The sequence below is a fragment of the Hypanus sabinus genome, chromosome 29, assembly GCF_030144855.1.
Source record: "Hypanus sabinus isolate sHypSab1 chromosome 29, sHypSab1.hap1, whole genome shotgun sequence".
Lineage (NCBI taxonomy): Eukaryota > Metazoa > Chordata > Chondrichthyes > Myliobatiformes > Dasyatidae > Hypanus > Hypanus sabinus.
In genome coordinates this window covers 18,991,163-19,008,156 of record NC_082734.1, presented here as the reverse complement: position 1 = coordinate 19,008,156, position 16,994 = coordinate 18,991,163, and the positions used below count along the sequence as shown (strand labels likewise).

At 49.7% G+C, this 16,994-nt stretch overlaps 1 protein-coding gene across 1 annotated transcript in view; it reads left to right on the top strand.

Moving 5' to 3' along the window:
• LOC132383095 (peroxisomal membrane protein PMP34-like) overlaps positions 1-16,292 on the top strand; it is a 34,245-nt gene extending 17,953 nt beyond the window's left edge. Inside the window, exons 6-9 of the mRNA XM_059953881.1 lie at positions 10,806-10,951; positions 11,726-11,821; positions 13,619-13,701; positions 15,928-16,292. Coding sequence (XP_059809864.1) covers positions 10,806-10,951; positions 11,726-11,821; positions 13,619-13,701; positions 15,928-16,075 — 473 coding nt within the window. The 3' untranslated portion in view covers positions 16,076-16,292. The remainder of the gene's footprint in view (positions 1-10,805; positions 10,952-11,725; positions 11,822-13,618; positions 13,702-15,927) is intronic.
• Positions 16,293-16,994: the final 702 nt, after the last annotated feature.

Genomic DNA, 16,994 nt, shown 5'->3' with positions numbered 1-16,994 from the left:
TCTAGAATTTGCTGACTATGTTGTATGGGATCTCCAATACTTTTTTTTAAAACCTCTCTGCTTCCTCACTGCCCCGAACAAATGGCATACTCCATGGGCATATGCCGAATCAGTATAGATCTCTACTTTCTCACCTTCCATCATTTCACATGCAGCTGTCAGGGCTTTGATTTCCGCTAGTTGGGTGGAACACGGTTGGGGACAGGACTCCATCCTAATAATCTTATAGCTCGACTGATCCTGCTGTACTACTGAGAACCCTGCATGATTTCCATCATAGTCCCTATAACAAGAGCCATCTACCAACAGAACCTTTTTATCTGCATCCTCTAGTGGTTCTGACCGTAAATCTGCTCTCAATTTGGCAAATGCCATCGTCTTCCCTACACAATCATGGGGTTCTCCTTCATAGCCCAAGGGGACAAAATCGGCTATATTACTGGTAGTGCATCTCTGTATAGTTATATCTGGAAATGTCAATAGCATCTGATACGCTGCTATCCTGGCTGGCGTCAACACAAATTTCCCTCTTTCCAGCAATTCTGCTACTTTGTGGTGTGTGTACAGTCACAGGATAGCCCAGGGTTACAGATGATGCCTTTTCATATGCATAGTACAGCGCCGCCAATCCCTGATAACAGGGTGGATACCCCTGAGCCACCTCATCTAGTCTCGTACTGTAGTATGCTATCGGCTGCTTTGCTTTTCCTGTGCCTGTCTCTTGTGTTAGAACCACTGTGACATAACCCTCCTGTCGGTTGGATACGTAGAAATGAAAAATCTTGTCGTAGTCAGGCAAAGCTAATGCTGGTGCTGACTACAATTCCTGCTTAATAGTATTGAAAGCTATCTCCGCCTCTCCATTCCACTGTAAGCCATTATTCAAATTTGTATGTCCTGCTTCTTTCATTATCTTTCTCAAAGGTACCACAATCTCAGCATATTCTCCTATCCAATCTGAGCTGTACCCTGCCATTCCCAAAAACGTCTGCCCTACAGTCTGGGGTTTTGGGGCCTTAGTTATTGCCTCAATCTGATCTGGTGCTATCGCCTTCACTCCCTTGGATATTACCCTACCTAAGTATTCCACTTGCTGCGTGCAAAATTGCAGTTTCTTTTTGGATACTTTATGTCCTCTGTGCGCCAGCTTCTCTAACAGAGTTACAGTGTCCTGCTTACACTGTTCCTTACTGTGGGAGCAAATCAACAGGTCATCCACATACTGTAACAATGTACTTTCCAGTGGTATACCCTCTTGGTCTGCCTTCAACACCTGATTAAAAACGTGTGGTGAATGTTTAAACCCTTGCGGCATTCTGGTATAGGTATACTGAGCACCTCTGTAAGTAAATGCAAACAGATACTGACACTGATCGGCTAGGGGAATGCTGAAGAAAGCCGAACACAAATCAATCACTGAAAAGTAACTTGCTTCTGGTGGAACATTAGTCAAAAGCGTGTGTGGGTTGGGGACTACCGCTGGACAGTCCTCTACCCCATCATTTACCGCTCGCAAATCATGCACCAATCTCCACTTAGATTTATCTGCTTTTAAGACCGGCAGCAACGGGGTATTACATGGACTGTTTGTTCTTTTAAGCACCCCTATTTCAAGCAACCCCTGCACTGTCGATGCTATTCCCTCTTCTGCTTCTTGTCTTAGAGGGTATTGTGGTCTCCTGGGTGGAATTGCTCCCCTTTTCAGCCTTATTTCCACCAGACTAGCTGTTTTTATTTTCCCTACGTCATTGTCATGCTGTGACCACAGAATAGACGACAACTCATCTAACCTTTTATCTTTCTGCTGGCCTCTTTCCTTTCCCAGCAAGGACAGGTGTGGTTGGGGAGTTATTTTGACCTCTCTCACTGTCCCTACCATATCTACACTTACCATTATTTTAATGCAATTGTTGTCTTCTGATATCCACACCTCTGGTGTGATTTTCCTCCACACTGTTACAGTTTCAGCACTCTTAACTAAGGGTCCTAAGTCTTTAGACTGATATCCCTTGTTTACCAACAATGTTACGTGGGGCGCAGCCTCCGGTATCCTGTACCATTTTTCTAAAACGGTGTTCCACTTAACTTGTAAAGCTGCCCCTTGCTTTCCAATTATCACAGCCTCCCCTTCCAGGTGCTGTTGGGTACATACCTCCAGGTGCCATCTCTCCTCAACTCCCTGTTCTGAGTCTCGTCAAAAATCACTGTACAGTGTAGCTCAGATTTGGGCATTACCGCCCTGGGTAATATAGCCTGCACGCCCGTTTTCCATTTTTCCCAGGTTTCCTGAATCTGATCTGCGATGTCTCCTATCCAAAGACATTAGCCTTCTTGTCTTCTGGTGCATTCTAATTTTAATTCCAATTTCAATAAGGCATCTCTGCCTAACAAATTAATCGGAGTTCCTTTAAATACTAGCACCGGCAAAACAATTCCTTTATTTCCCATTCTCAACCGCACTGGAGCCGTGCACTGTGTCAACTGTGTTTTCCCCGAGAACCCTACCATCTTAATGAACTTTCCTGACATGGGAAGGTGAAGGGCATACTGTGGCTGTACACAAGTGTGTGTGGTTCCAGTATCTATCATCATTGGTGTCAGTTGCCCTTCTAACATAACCTGAACAATGGGTTCCTCGTCTGCCTCCCTTGTTATCATTGGGTAATGTCCCTTCCCACTCAAGTTCTTGGGGCACCCCTAATACCTCGCATAGGGGTTCACAGGTCCGCTTGGGCCTGTGGGGGCTGGTCCTTGGCTAAACTTTAGTTCCCTTCTTATCGGTTCCTGCTGGTGTGTGACAGGCCATGGTGTAAACAGACAATCTCTTCTCATGTGACCTGGCTGATTACATCCCCAGCACAATCTCTCTACCTCTCTTTCCCCCTGTTTCCTCACTGGTTCCCTCTGCCCATAGCTCCTCTGTCCCCCTCCTTGGGACTTCCAGTCCTGTCTGGGCTGTTTGAATTTAGTCTGTTCCTGATAGGACATTTGTGGGAATGCTCCCCCAAAGACGATTATTGGCATGGGATTTTCCAGCCCTTGTCTTACAGTATGATCGGTCCCTCCATATAGCAGTGCTTTGTCCAGTTCGATGGCTGTGCTCGGACCGGTGATTGCTGGCAGCATCTTTTTGTTTTTCTCTTTTTCCTTCTTTTTGTGCTCTTCAAGCTGCATTTGTATTAACTTTCTTTGCACCTTTCCTGCTGCTCAGCCAAGCTTTGTTTGTCTTTCCGCTATTTCTCAACCACATGGACTACGTGGTCTCTAAATTCTTGTGGGGTCTTTGACGTCAGCCCAACCACTTCCTCCAGTTTGTATTTTACTTGTGGAGGCAATGCATCCAAAATGTTATGTCGGAACAGTGAGGTCATAAATAAGCTATTCTCCACCTCTTGCTCAGTCTCCAGACTCCACCTTTTCAACTGGTTTTCTACGTAGGCTGCTGGGTTTTCAGTGTCTCCCAGTGGATCCCCTTTTAAGGCTTTGGGGTCCACTTTGGGTGGATAAAGCTTTCTGAGGGCCTGCCATACCCTCTGCCTCACTCTGTCAAACCCGTCTCCATCAGTTCTCGGGTCATTCGAGTTTACTATGCCAGTCATTTCCGTTATAGACAATAGACAATAGGTGCAGAAGTAGACCATTCGGCCCCTCGAGTCTGCACCGCCATTCTGAGATCATGGCTGATCATTCACTATCAATACCCAGTTCCTGCCTTGTCCCCATATCCCTTGATTCCCCTATCCATCAGATATCTATCTAGCTCCTTCTTGAAAGCATCCAGAGAATTGGCCTCCACCGTCTTCCGAGGCAGTGCATTCCACACCTCCACAACTCTCTGGGAGAAGAAGCTCTTCCTCAACTCTGTTTTAAATAACTGACCTCTTATTCTCAATCCATGCCCTCTGGTACTGGACTCTCCCAACATCTGGAACATACTTCCTGCCTCAATCCTATCAAATCCTTTAATTATCTTAAACGTTTCAATCAGATCCCCTCTCAATTTCCTCAATTCCAGCGTGTACAAGCCCAATCTCTCCGATCTCTCTGCGTAAGACAGCCCTGCCATCCCAGGAATCAACCTAGTGAATCTATGCTGCACTTCCTCAATTGCCAGAATGTCCTTCCTTAAACCTGGAGACCAAAACTGTACACAATATTCCAGGTGTGGTCTCACCAGGGCCCTGTACAAATGCAAAAGGACATCCTTGCTCTTGTACTCAATTCCCCTTGTAACAAAGGCCAACATTCCATTTGCCCTCTTCACTGCCTGTTGCACTTGCTCTTTCACCTTCATTGACTGGTGAACTAGGACTGCTAGGTCTCTTTGCATTTCTCCCTTACCTAACTCTACACCGTTCAGACAATACTCTGCCCTCTTATTCCTGCTTCCAAAGTGGATATCTTCACATTAATTCACATTGAATGACATCTGCCAAGTATCTGCCCACTCACCCAGCCTATCCAAGTCTCCCTGTATTCTCCTAACGTCCTCTTCGCATGTCACACTGCCACCCAGTTTAGTATCGTCAGCAAACTTGCTGATATAGTTTTCAATGCCCTCATCTAAATCATTGACATAAATCGTAAAGAGCTGTGGTCCCAATATAGAGCCCTATGGTACCCCACTAGTCACCTCCAGCCAGTCCGAGAAACACCCATTCACTGCTACCCTTTGCTTTCTATCTGCCAACCAGTTTTCTATCCATGTTGAAACCCAATGCCATGAGCTCTGATTTTACTCACCAATCTCCTATGTGGCACCTTTTCGAATGCCTTCTGAAAATCTAGGTACACAACATCCACTGGCTTACCCTCGTCTAACATCCTTGTTACACCCTCAAAAAACTCCAACAGATTAGTCAAGCATGATTTGCCCTTGGTAAATCCATGCTGGCTCGGCCTAATCCTATTTCTGCCATCTAGATGTGCCACTATTTCGTCCTTAATAATGGACTCAAGCATCTTCCCCACGACTGACGTTAGGCTAACAGGGCGATAGTTCTCCGTTTTCTCCTTCCCTCCCTTCTTGAAAAGTGGGACAACATTAGCCACTCTCCAATCTTCAGGAACTGATCCTGAATCTAAGGAACATTGGAAAATGATTACCAATGCATCCGCAATTTCCTGAGCCACCTCTTTTAGAACCCTCGGATGCAGACCATCTGGACCCGGGGATTTATTAGCCTTCAGTCCTACCAGTCTACTCAACACAGTTTCTTTCCTAATGTCAATCTGTCTCAATTCCTCTGATATCTTATGACCCTGGCCCATCCATACATCTGGGAGATTGCTTGTGTCCTCCCTGGTGAAGACAGATCTAAAGTACGCATTAAATTCTGTTGCCATTTCCCTGTTTCCCATAACAATTTCTCCCAGTTCATTCTTCAAGGGGCCAACATTGTTCTTAACTATCTTCTTTCTCTTCACATAGCTAAAAAAGCTTTTGCTATCCCCTTATATATTCCTGGCTAGACTGAGCTCATACCTGATTTTTTCTCTCCGTATTGCTTTTTTAGTTAAGATCTGCTGTTCCTTAAAACTTTCCCAATCATCTGTATTCCCACTCATCTTAGCACTGTCATACTTCTTTTTCTTTAATCTCTGACTTCCTTTGTCAACCACTGTGGCCCCTTCCCCCTCTTTGAATCCTTTCTTCTCATTGGAATGAACTGCATTTGCATCTTTTGTATTATGCCCAAGAATATCTGCCACTGCTGATCCACTGTCTTTCCTGCCAGGGCATCCGCCCATTTAACTTTGGCCAGCTCTTCCTCATGGCTCCGTAGTCTCCTTTATTTAATTGCAACACTGACACCTCTGATCTGCCCTTATCCCTCTCAAATTGTAGATAAAAACTTATCATGTTATGATCACTACTTCCTAATGGCTCCTTTACTTCAAGATCACTTATCAATTCCTGTTCATTACACATCACCAAGTCCAAAATAGCCTCGTTCCTGGTTGGCTCATGCACAAGCTGTTCCAAAAATACATTCCTTAGACACTCCACAAACTCCCTATCGTGGGGTCCAGCACCTACCTGATTCTCCCAGTTCACCTGCATGTTGAAATCTCCCATAACGACTGCATTACCTTTAGCACATGCCAATGTTAACTCCCTAATCAACTTGTACCCAATATCCACGCTACTGTTTGGGGGCCTGTACACAACACCCATTAGGGTCTTTTTACCCTTACTGTTCCTCAGCTCAATCCACACAGACTCTACTTCCCCTGTTCCCAAGTCACCTCTTGCTAAGGACTGAATCTCATTCCTCACCAACAGGGCCACCCCACCCCCTCTTCCCATATTTCTGTCTCTACGATAGCACGTATACCCTGGTAAACTCAATTCCCAGGCCTGATCCCCTTGCAGCCATGAATCCATTATCCCAACAATATCGTAGTTCCCCATTTTCATCTGAGCTTCAAGCTCATCTGTCTTATTTCTGACACTACGCGCATTCAAGTATAGAACTCTTAGCCCATTCCTCCTCTCTTTGCTTAAAACACTGTCTACTGTATCTAACCCAGCTCCTTGAACTTCCATCGGGCTAATTGCACCCTGAATTTTGATGACCTTCTCAAGATCACCCAAACCTTCCACACATTTAACCCCATGCTCCTTCTGACCAACCCTCTGGATCTGGATCCCTGCCCCCTGCACATCTAGTTTAAACCCCCCCCCCCCCCCCCGAACAGCACTGGCAAACACTCCTGCAAGAATGTCAGTACCCCTCCGGTTCAGATCTAGACTGTCCCTTCGAAACAGATCCCATTGTCCCTGGAACAAAGACCAATTATCCAAAAACCTGAACCCTTCCTTCCTGCACCATGCTCTCAGCCTCGTATTAATGTGCATAATCATTCTATTCTTCGCCTCACTCGCACGTGGCACAGGTAGCAATCCCGAGATTGTCACCCTGGAGGTCCTGCCTTTCAGCTTCACTCCTAACTCCCTGAACTCTCTAAGCAGGACCCCCTCACTCACCTTACCTACATCGTTGGTCCCTGCATGGACCACTACATCTGGGTTCATGCCCTCACTCTCAAGAATAGCCTGCACCCGATCTGAGATGTCCCGGACCCTGGCACCAGGGAGGCAACATACCATCCGGGACTCCCGATCTGCCCCACAAAATCTCCTATCTGCCCCCCCTAACTATAGAATCCCCTAAAACTATCGCTCTCTTCTCTTCCCTCCTCCCCTTTCTAGTTGAGGGTTCAACCTCTGTGCCAGAGGCAGGACCACTACAACTCATTCCTGGTAGGTCATCCCCATCAACAGTATCCAGTACGGTATACTTATTGTTAATGGGAATGGCCGCAGGGGTGCTCTGCTCTCTCTGCCTGCTCCCCCTGCCTCTCTGGACCGTCACCCATTTGCCTACTGCTTGGTTTTTTGGTGTGACTACCTCCTGATAACTCCTATCATCTCTGCCTCCACCTCCCGAATGATCCGTAGTTCATCCAGCTCCTGCTCCAACTCCCTAACTCGGGCTGATAGGAGCTGCAGCTGGACGCACCTCTTGCAGGTGTGGTCATCAGGGACAACTGTGTTGACCCTGACTTCCCACATACTGCATACGGAGCACACCACTGCTCTGACTGTCTCCCCCATACCTGAACTGGATTGATAGAATAAGTCTAAAAAGCACCTAGTGACCTTACCTTCTTCCCCTCAGCGAGCAATCACACAGGCTTACCGAAGTCCCCTTACGCCGAAGCCCACTTAGCCAAAGCCCAGGACTCTGCTCCCACGGATTCCGCTGCCCGCTCTGAAAAGAAGTCCTGCCTTTAAAAGTGCGCGCTCGACGCTGACGTCACTCGCGCCTGCGCAGTTCCCCTCCTCCACAGGTATTGACCAGGTATGCTTAAATCCTACCTACACGGTCGTTAAATTTGGAGGTTCCCATCAACCTTATCAATAGTGCCTTCAAATCTCCCATAGCCAATAATCGTCCCGCCATTTCTTCTTCAAAGGCTCTAATCCATTTCCCTGCTCCTTCATGTAGATTGGGCAGAATGTTTTTCAGCCCTTCTAGGTCCTGGGATCCCCAAGGGATATACTGCACTTGTCCTGATCCTTTTACTAACAATGGCATCATTCTTCCTCCTTCTTCCCACCTGCCCTGGCTCTCCTCCTCAACTGATTCCCCATCTGTTTCAGGGTATGTCTTTACTGCCTCCCACACAAATGCCTCAGGGGTTCTCTTCTTCCCTCGGTCTCCTTGTGGAGTCCTTCCTTTCTGTCTTGATTCAATACTTGGTTGGCCCCTGGAGTATTTTTTGCATCTCTTCTGGCAATCCCCTCTCAGTAACTTATCTGGCTCTCTCTCTACTTCTGCAAGTTGCTCCCCTTTCGCCGCCTTCTGCTCTTCATGGCTTCTGCCTCCTACCTCTTCCCCACAAATTCTCACATCCTCTCTCTCTCCACTTAACTCTTGCTCCTCCATTGAGTCACCTTCTAGTCTGTTTATTTCTATGGTATAACCGATACTCCTCATATTCCTTTTCTTCTCTCAAGTATTTCATCAGTTCAATCCCTTCTTCCATTTCTCTCTGTACCTGTTCCACCTTTATCCTTTCTGCCTGTATCTCCTTTCATATCGCCGCTTTTTCCTTCTCGTATTGTTTTTTTTCTTCCTCATTATCCCAAACTTGTACTTCTCCCTGCATGTTTACTGTCCCCGTCAGCAGGGGGCACTGCTTAGGGGTTCCTTCCTCATTATAGGGAGGGGGTTTTTCTGTTTCTTTCTCACCCGGGTACGGAGCCGAAGCCAGCTTCTCACCGTACCCTCCTCTCTCTCTACAGGCTGTTTTTCCAACACCTGAGTGTCTTCCTCGCTTGTAATTAATATTCTACCTGTCCTCCTCAGCCTTTCTCCCTCCGTTCTGAAGAGTTTTAGCACTTCCATTTCTTGTTCTCTTTTTTGCCCTCTTTTCTTAGATTTATCTTTTGGTTTGTAATTTTTAATTAGTCCCTCCATTTCTTCGCACAAACTTACATCAAACGTTCCTTCTCTTGGCCACTTTGTGACCAGGTTATTGGTTCTCTTTTCCCATTTTTCTGAAGTTTTTGTGATCTCATATTTATTTATCGGGAATTTTTTGCTCAGAATCTCTATTGCCGTTCCTTTACCTGTCATGTATTTTAGAGATTCACAGTTCGTTTACTGGATAATATTATTTACTCTAATTCTATGCCTAGTCTATTGTCTATCTACCTGCGCTTTAAACTACATATTGGACTTTCCTTGTTTCCTATTCTGTTCTGCCCATGCAGACCTCTATTCAGAGCGGTACCCACAGAACTTGCTCTTTGCACCTCGTCTGTTCAGACACTTAACTCTTAAGGCGGTATCCACGAGGATTTTCTCTATTTTTCCTTTCCCTGCCCGTTCAGACCTTCATTTTATACGAAGCGGTATCAACAGGGACTTACCAACACCACAAGAATTTTTCTTAACTTCTTATTAACTTATTTGTACTTACCCTCACTGCAGTGTTCTTGATCAATTCTCTGAGCCTCCTGTTAACCCCCAATTCTGCCAGATTCTTTGGACCGGAGAGACCCTTCGGCAGTGGTTCCACACTTCTGAGACTCCAAGACCTCCCCAAAACCAACAGAATTCTTAGTCCAAATTGTCACAAAAAGCGCTTACCTTTTATTTGGGTGCACCCTTTATTCTGTTAGCCTTGTGGGGGTCCCTAGAGGACTGGGAAGCGTCCCCGATCTACCGTTTCCTTTCCGCGGGTCTCTTTCCGGTCCTGCCATGGTCGCCAATTTTGTTGTGGTTTCCCATGCCCCACAAACGGCCAGGAGACGCAGAAGATTCTTCAAGAAGGGTTAAACTTTAATTTGCAAATCAAAGCTGAGACAGTCATTGAGCTAGTCGCTGATTGCTCACCGATCCCTGGACATAGCATTTTTTTATAGCAATCTCCTGGTTTAGTTGCATTAGCATATCCAATCGGTCTGTAGTTGCGTATCACAAGTACATCCGCCACTATTGTTTCTATCCATTGACTTAATCATGTTCTAATCTACATCTCTTAACTACCTCTCATTGACACACCAGTGTCTTCTACATTCTTAATATTTCATTCTCCTACTAAATTGGGTACAAGCATAGCAAATAGCAAACTCAGACTACATAATTTACATCTCTTATCTTCCTCTCATTAACACACCATTGTCTTCTACATTCCTAAGATTTCATTCTCTAGCAAATAGCAAGTTGTAACTTTTATACTCCAATAGGAGCCGCTGTCAATATGCGGGAGACTCCTGGGAGAGGTGGGGTATCTGTTTTTATATTATATCCAGCTCTGACTAGACTTCCAGCTGGTGGCTTCTCTGCGACTCGGGTCAGAGGTCAGTTCCCTCCCCAAGGGTCACAGCACTGAAGAGGGAGGGGGGATGGCGGGCGTCTTCCAGCAGTCGAGGGCTGGTCCCAAGACCCCACCCGCTCCGGGGGTAAAGGGTCCCGAACACCAGCTTCAGAGTTCAGGGAGTCACCTGTGACCCCAGCCCACGGCTGTCCTTGACTCAGAAGCTGTAACTACAGGAAGGCTATAGAAACTTGTAAAATTAGTCAGCTCCAATTTGTGCACAAGGCTCCATAGTACCGAAGACATCTTCGAGGAGCGACGCCTCAGGAAGGCGGTGTCCGTCATTAAGAACCCCCACCTCCCAGGAAGGAGGTACAGAAGCCTGATTTATTGTTTCTATATTATGGTGTATTGCGTTGTACTGCTGCCGCTAATGTAACTCGTTTCACGACGTACGGGCTGTGTTACAGATGCAGTGACGCAGATCGTGCAGACGGAGGGGGTGCCGGCACTGTGGAGTAGCACTTTCCCCTCTCTCCTTCTTGTCTTCAACCCCGCCATCCAGTTCATGTTCTACGAGGGCCTGAAGCGGCAGCTGATGAAGGGGCGGACTGAGGTAGGGGGAGGCGGGAGCTGGTGGTTGGATGGGAAAAGAGGGGAGGCTGGACTAGACTGTGGAAGAGGAATGGGGAGGGGTTGGTCTTGGGTGGTGGGGCTTGGACCTGAGGTGAGGGAACGGAGGGTCGTTGGTCATGGGAGAGGAGGGGAGAGGGAGAATGTGATTGGTTCTGGGAGAAGGGGGGTAAGATTGAGTAGAGTCCTGCTAGGGGGGAGGGGTTAGTCCTGAGGAAGGGAATGGAGAAGTTGCTGGGCATGGGAGAAGGGGAGAGAGGGTTGGGGAGGGAGGAGGTGGTTGGTGTTGGGAGAAGGGGGTGGAGGTGAAGATTGAACCGATGGTAGAAGAGGGTAGAGTCCTGCTAGGGGGAAGGAGTCCAGGGGAAGGGTTTGCCCCAGTTGCTGTTGTCTGTGGGTCATGTACTCCCAGGATATGGAATTCCAGAGGACCCGTGCGAAGGTGGATGGGGTTGAAATTGGTCTTGACTCCCTTTGGACCCTCTCGGGGTACCTGGTTTCAGCTGAGACTGTTGGATCGGAGCTCAGAACCCAGGTACAACCTGGGGTCCGTGAGAGCCCTGGGACTGGTGGGGGGGGGGGGGGGAGGGAATCAGGGCCCCAGAGGTCAAGGGTTGGGGGTCAAGTGTTAGACCCTAGAGGTCAGAGAGTCCTGGGTATAGGGGGCGGAGTTTGGGGTTCCAGAGATTTGAGAGAGCCCTGGGACGCAGTAGATGGCTTGGGCCGTGTTTTCCAGAAGCTTCTCTTGTTCCCCCAGCTCCTCTCTCTCGAGGTCTTCATTATCGGAGCCATTGCCAAGGCAATTGCCACCACGTTAACGTACCCGCTACAGACTGTGCAGTCCTTACTTCGGGTAAGTTGGTCGAGCTTCGGTGGGGACGGCTGGGGTTCACTTCACGCCTCCAACCAGGTCCAGCATTTCACAGGAGCTCGATGGGGAATGAAAGCCGACTTGATCGAGGTGTACAGGATAATGGGAGGCATTAACAGAGCCAGTGTTTACCCCCCCCCCCCAGTGTGACAACGGTTAACACCAGGGGACGTCCGTTTAAATGGGTGGAGGGAACTTTAGGGGCAATGTACACAGTGGCAAGTGTGGCTGACATGCTCTTTGTGTGTGTGTGGGGGGTGCTGGCAGGGGAGATACAATAGAGACACTCTTAGACACGTGGATGTAAGAAAAATGGAGGGTTATGGGCTGTGTAGGAGGAAATGAAGCAGGAAGTTGTGTTGCAACTTCATAAGCATCTGGTTAGGCCACATCTGGAGTAGTGTGTTCAGTTCTGGTCGACCCACTATAGGAAGGAAGTTGAGGCTTTGGAGAGGGAGCAGAAGAGGGTCACCAGGATGCTGCCTGGTTTAGAGGGCATGTGCTGTCACGAGAGGCTGGACAAACTCTGGAGTGTCAGAGGCTGAGGGGAGATCTGATAGAGGTTTATCCAAGATTATGAGGGGCAGAGATAGAGTGGACAGGGAGTATCTGTTCTCCAGATAGAAATGTCTAATACAGAGGGCATGCATTGAAGGTGTGAGGGGGTAGGTTCAAAGAGGGGTGGATGTGAGGGTAAGTTTTTTTTCACTCAGTCTAGTGGATGTAAATTCCCTCTAAGAAAAGTTTAGACAGGCGCATGGATGCGAGGTAGATGGAGGGGTGTGGACGTTGTGTAGATGGGAGGGATTGGTTTTTGAGGGGGGAGGTAATTGACTTTCTGACTGATCTGGCACATTGTGCGCCAAAGGGCCTGCTCCTGTGCCGCACTCTTCTATGTTTAACCCTTTGTGCTGCATGGCTTCCAGAGACTGGCCCGTCGGCTGGGCAGTGACAGCAAGCAGTTCCGAATCGGGTTCATTCTCACTAATGTATGTCGTGAAATTTACTGTTTCGTGGCAGCAGTACAGTGCAAGATGTTAAAATTACTACAGGTTGCATGTAAGTGTAGTAAATGGTGACAAGAGAAACAGTGAGCTCGGGTTCATGGACCGTTAAGAAGTCCGATTGGCAGAGGGGATGAAGCTGTTCCTGAATCATTGAGTGTGTGTCTTCAGGCTCCTGTACCTCCTCCCTGGTGGTAGCCATGAGAACAGGGGACGTCCCTGGAGTGTGGGTCCTTAATGATGGATGCCACTTCTGGAGGTACCACCTGTGGAGATGCCCTCTGGCGGGGAGGGTTATGCCAGCTGAGTCTATGACCTGCTGCAGCCTCTTTCAATTCTCTGCATTGGAGCCTTTGCACCAGGTCTTGATGCAAACAGTCAGAATCCGTAGAAATTTGCCAGAGTCCTTGGTGACAGCACCTCCTCCGAGGCCCTCGTGCACGTCTGAGGGAGCTGGGAATGTACTGTTAATCTGAGACGCTGGCCCCCTTCCCGGTAAGATTATTGGCGGTCACAGAATACTGGGTACAGCGGCCAGCTAAGCTATCGCCACCGAGCACGCCAAACCTGGTCAGTGACCCTTTTGTATTTGGATTCTCTGAATCTTGTGGACTGCTCCGTTACTGCAACGAAAGCTCTGGTGGGGCAGGGGTTGTGATGCTGCAGGGGTGGGCGTTCAGCAGGGGAGCTGAATGGCACTTTAGCGCGTTCAGTCAGCCGGCGGACTGGGGCCCCGGCCTAGCTCTGTGTTAATGGGCCTGTTCTCTCTGCTCAGTTCAGCCAGCGGAAGATGGAGCGAGGGAGAGGGATTCTGGGAAGTCTCCGAAGCATCTTCTACCTCTTGAGTCAGAGAGTGAAGTGAGTACTGCCCCTGGTTTGGTGAGCGACTTGGCCAGGCCTCATGATGGAAGCCTCTCGGTCCATCTGCAAATGCTGGCCGGTTTAATCCGTCCCTGTAGATCAGAACACCTGCCCCTCCTGCCCCAGGTCTCCCTCTGTTAAAGCCACATATCCCCTCGGGAGTGTGCAATAGGATAAGGGTGGGTCATTTGGCCCCTCGTAATCTCCCTGCCCTTCAGTGTGTTCATGGTCGGTCTGCCCAGCCCTGGGTAAATGTCTTCCTCTCCCTGTTGTCCGGGCAGGGGCTGAGGGGAATGATCTGCCTCTTTTTGGGGAGCAGCGGAGGACTGGGCCATCCGGAATCATTTTGACATAGCTAGGCTGGACTCAATGGGCCGAACGGCTTCTTTGCTGGCAGCAGATACTGTGCCGTGTGAGCTCACTGGGGTGAAAACAAAGTCAGTGTTGTCTTTGGAGAGGGAAACGGAGGGGTCTCAGAGAGAGGGTGGTGTAGCAGGGGCTGGAATGGATTCAGAGGGCTGAATAGCCTCCTTTGTTGCAGTAATGACCCCACAGTTCTGGAGGTGACATCTCCCTTGCACATGAAAAACTGACCGGCTAATGGGAGAAGGGGGCTCCTAGAACACCCCCAGCATTGGGTGGGTGGGGAGGTGGGCTGGGACATTCATACCCGTGTGGACCCAGGCTTGGTGAGTGGGAGACCCCTCCCCTCTCCTCCTCCTCCTGACATCCCACCTTCACACAGGCAGTCGCCAGCCGATCAGAGAGATCCGGGTCCAACACCCCAGCTGCTGTTCCGAAAAGCTCCCCGAGAACTGGCTGTGCTTCTCGGCAATCTGTCGGTGAGCGAACAGAGCTGGCAGCTACCTCACGGTGCGGGGAGTGCCCGAAGTGATTCCAGTTGGTGGAAAACAGGGCATCTATCGACTGGCCGACTGTCCGCCCTCGATTGCTCAGCGGAGTGTCATGCTGTGTCGCGGACAATGCCAACCGGCAGCAGTTACTCTGCAATGAGCTGCCACACCCCATTACCCTTGTTCTGGAGTCCACAACGGGACAGGAGTAGGCCATTCGGCCCCTCTGCCCCAAACTTGGTCCGAAGGAACGAGAGGAGAAGGGCTTCGGTGGCGGCAGTTGTAATCCCGCCCAGAGGAGAATAAAGACGGATGTGATGGTCGGTCGATCATCTCAGCCTCAGGGTGACCCTCGGCTCCCTCACTGATGGCCCGTCTTCTATCCCGAGGCCAGAAGCGATGACGGCCCAGAGTTCAGTCCCGCTCACAACCCCTGGGCAAGAGGAGCAGCCCTGGACGGTGTTCGGGCATCGGCTGAGGAGGTGGAAGGTAATGTGGCTCAGAATCGGGGGGCTCCCATCCCCAACGAGAGAGAGTCTGCCACTGCCCTGTGCCCAGCGATATTACCACTGCCACGCTCCCCACCACCCGCACTCTGGGGCAGCGGGCATCCAGAAACTCAACTGGCACTGCCACGCAAATGCTGTGGGTACAGGAGCTGGGGGTCCTGTAGTGAATGGCCCTCTCCAAGGCCCTTCAACCAGCTGGTAGTGTGAATAGGTAGCACACATTCCTCTTGCCCCACTAACTGCCCGTGTGTGTCAGTGGGGGTATCGGAGGAGAGTGCAGAGAATGGTAGTCACACGGACTCGGTGGTCTAAAGCAGCCACTACTCTGCCGCACGACTCTGTATGAGGAGGCCATTTGGCCCCTCAAGTCTATGCTGTTGGGGGAAAAAATTCACCAATCCCACCCGCCCAGACATTCCCCTTTCCCATTCTCTTGTGCCTGTCCCTCTCCCGTGCTTCCTTTCCTGCCCACCCTCATCAGACGTGTGCCACCCCCGTTCCCTCGCACTACCAGCTGGTTGAAGGGCCTGGAGAATTGAGGTGGTGGGGCAAGTGAGACCCCAGTCCGCCTGGGGTGGGTTCCACCTCCGAGTTTCTGCTCCCACTGAGGGGAGCTGGTAAAACTCAGGCCTGCAACTGCACTCCTAACTCGCCCCTGCACTGTTGAAGGGTTGCCCTTTGAACCGGATGAGTTCAGAGGGCTGATCGGACGAAGGGGTGGAGATGACTGCTCTTGAGGATATTGCAGTGTGCGAAGGGAATTGTCAGTGAGTTCTCATTCTCCGGGACCGCCTGGCCTTTACCTCTCTGCTCCGGGTTTGTGTTACAAGCACTGTGACCTGTCTCTCCCCTCTCCGCAGGAGGCAGGGTTTCCAGGGTCTCTACAAGGGCCTGGAGGCCAAGCTGCTGCAGACAGTCCTGACCTCTGCCCTGATGTTCCTCATCTACGAGAAGATCGCGGGCTTCATTTTCCGAATCATGGGAGTGGCCCCTCGTGTGAAAAACTAGCGAGTGAACGAGCTACCTCAGGGACACGGTCGCCTCACCACCCGTCTCGCCCTCTCGCCCTCGCCAGGACCTCGGCCGGGTGTCACATGAGAGGAAGACCAAAGGGTAAACCCGTGGGGTTCACGGACGACCCGCTTTGACAGGGAGTTGCCTTCGGTTGAGGTCAAACATGTTGGCATTTATTAAAATGAACGTTCGGCTTTGCTGCCTCACCAGATTCCTCGCTGCCTGGACTGTGTGTGAGTTCCTTTGTGGTGAATGAAATTACTGGTCCTCTGCACTGGGAATGGCAGCTCCCTGGCTCCGGGTAATTTGGGAGATGGCTGCCCGCTGCCCGAGAGATTGACAAGGTCAACAGCAGGGGCTGGGCGTCTTGCCCCTCAGCGACGACGAGAGATGCTGCTGATGCCTGAAATTCCAAAACAACACGTACAAACAGTTCAGGAGCTCAGCAGATCAGGGAGAAGGATAAACAGTTGGCATTTTGGGCCAAGACCCCATGTCTTCAGGGAGGGTCTCAGCCCGTAACGTCGACTGTTTATTCTTCTCCGTAGGTGCTCCCTAACCCGCTGAAGACCCTCCAGCACATTGTGTGTATTGATCTGGCCTCGCAAGCCTGCTCCCCACCACAGGCAGAGCTCCAGCACAGATACATACAGGCCCTTCGGCCCATTTCTGATCTGCATCCTTCAAGTGAGCTGCCGGCATAAACTTCCTGTGATTCAAGTCAGCCCGGCTTTTGTTCAGGATGGAGATGTAGAAGCATCATTAGTGTAACACAGCAATAAAGTGGGGTTGTGAATCTCCCTAACAGAGTCATACAGCACAGAAACAGGCCCATTGACCCAAGTGATTTAAGTCTCTCTCGTTTGGCCCATATCTACCTAACACAGGGTTCCCAATCTGTGATCGGCAGAAC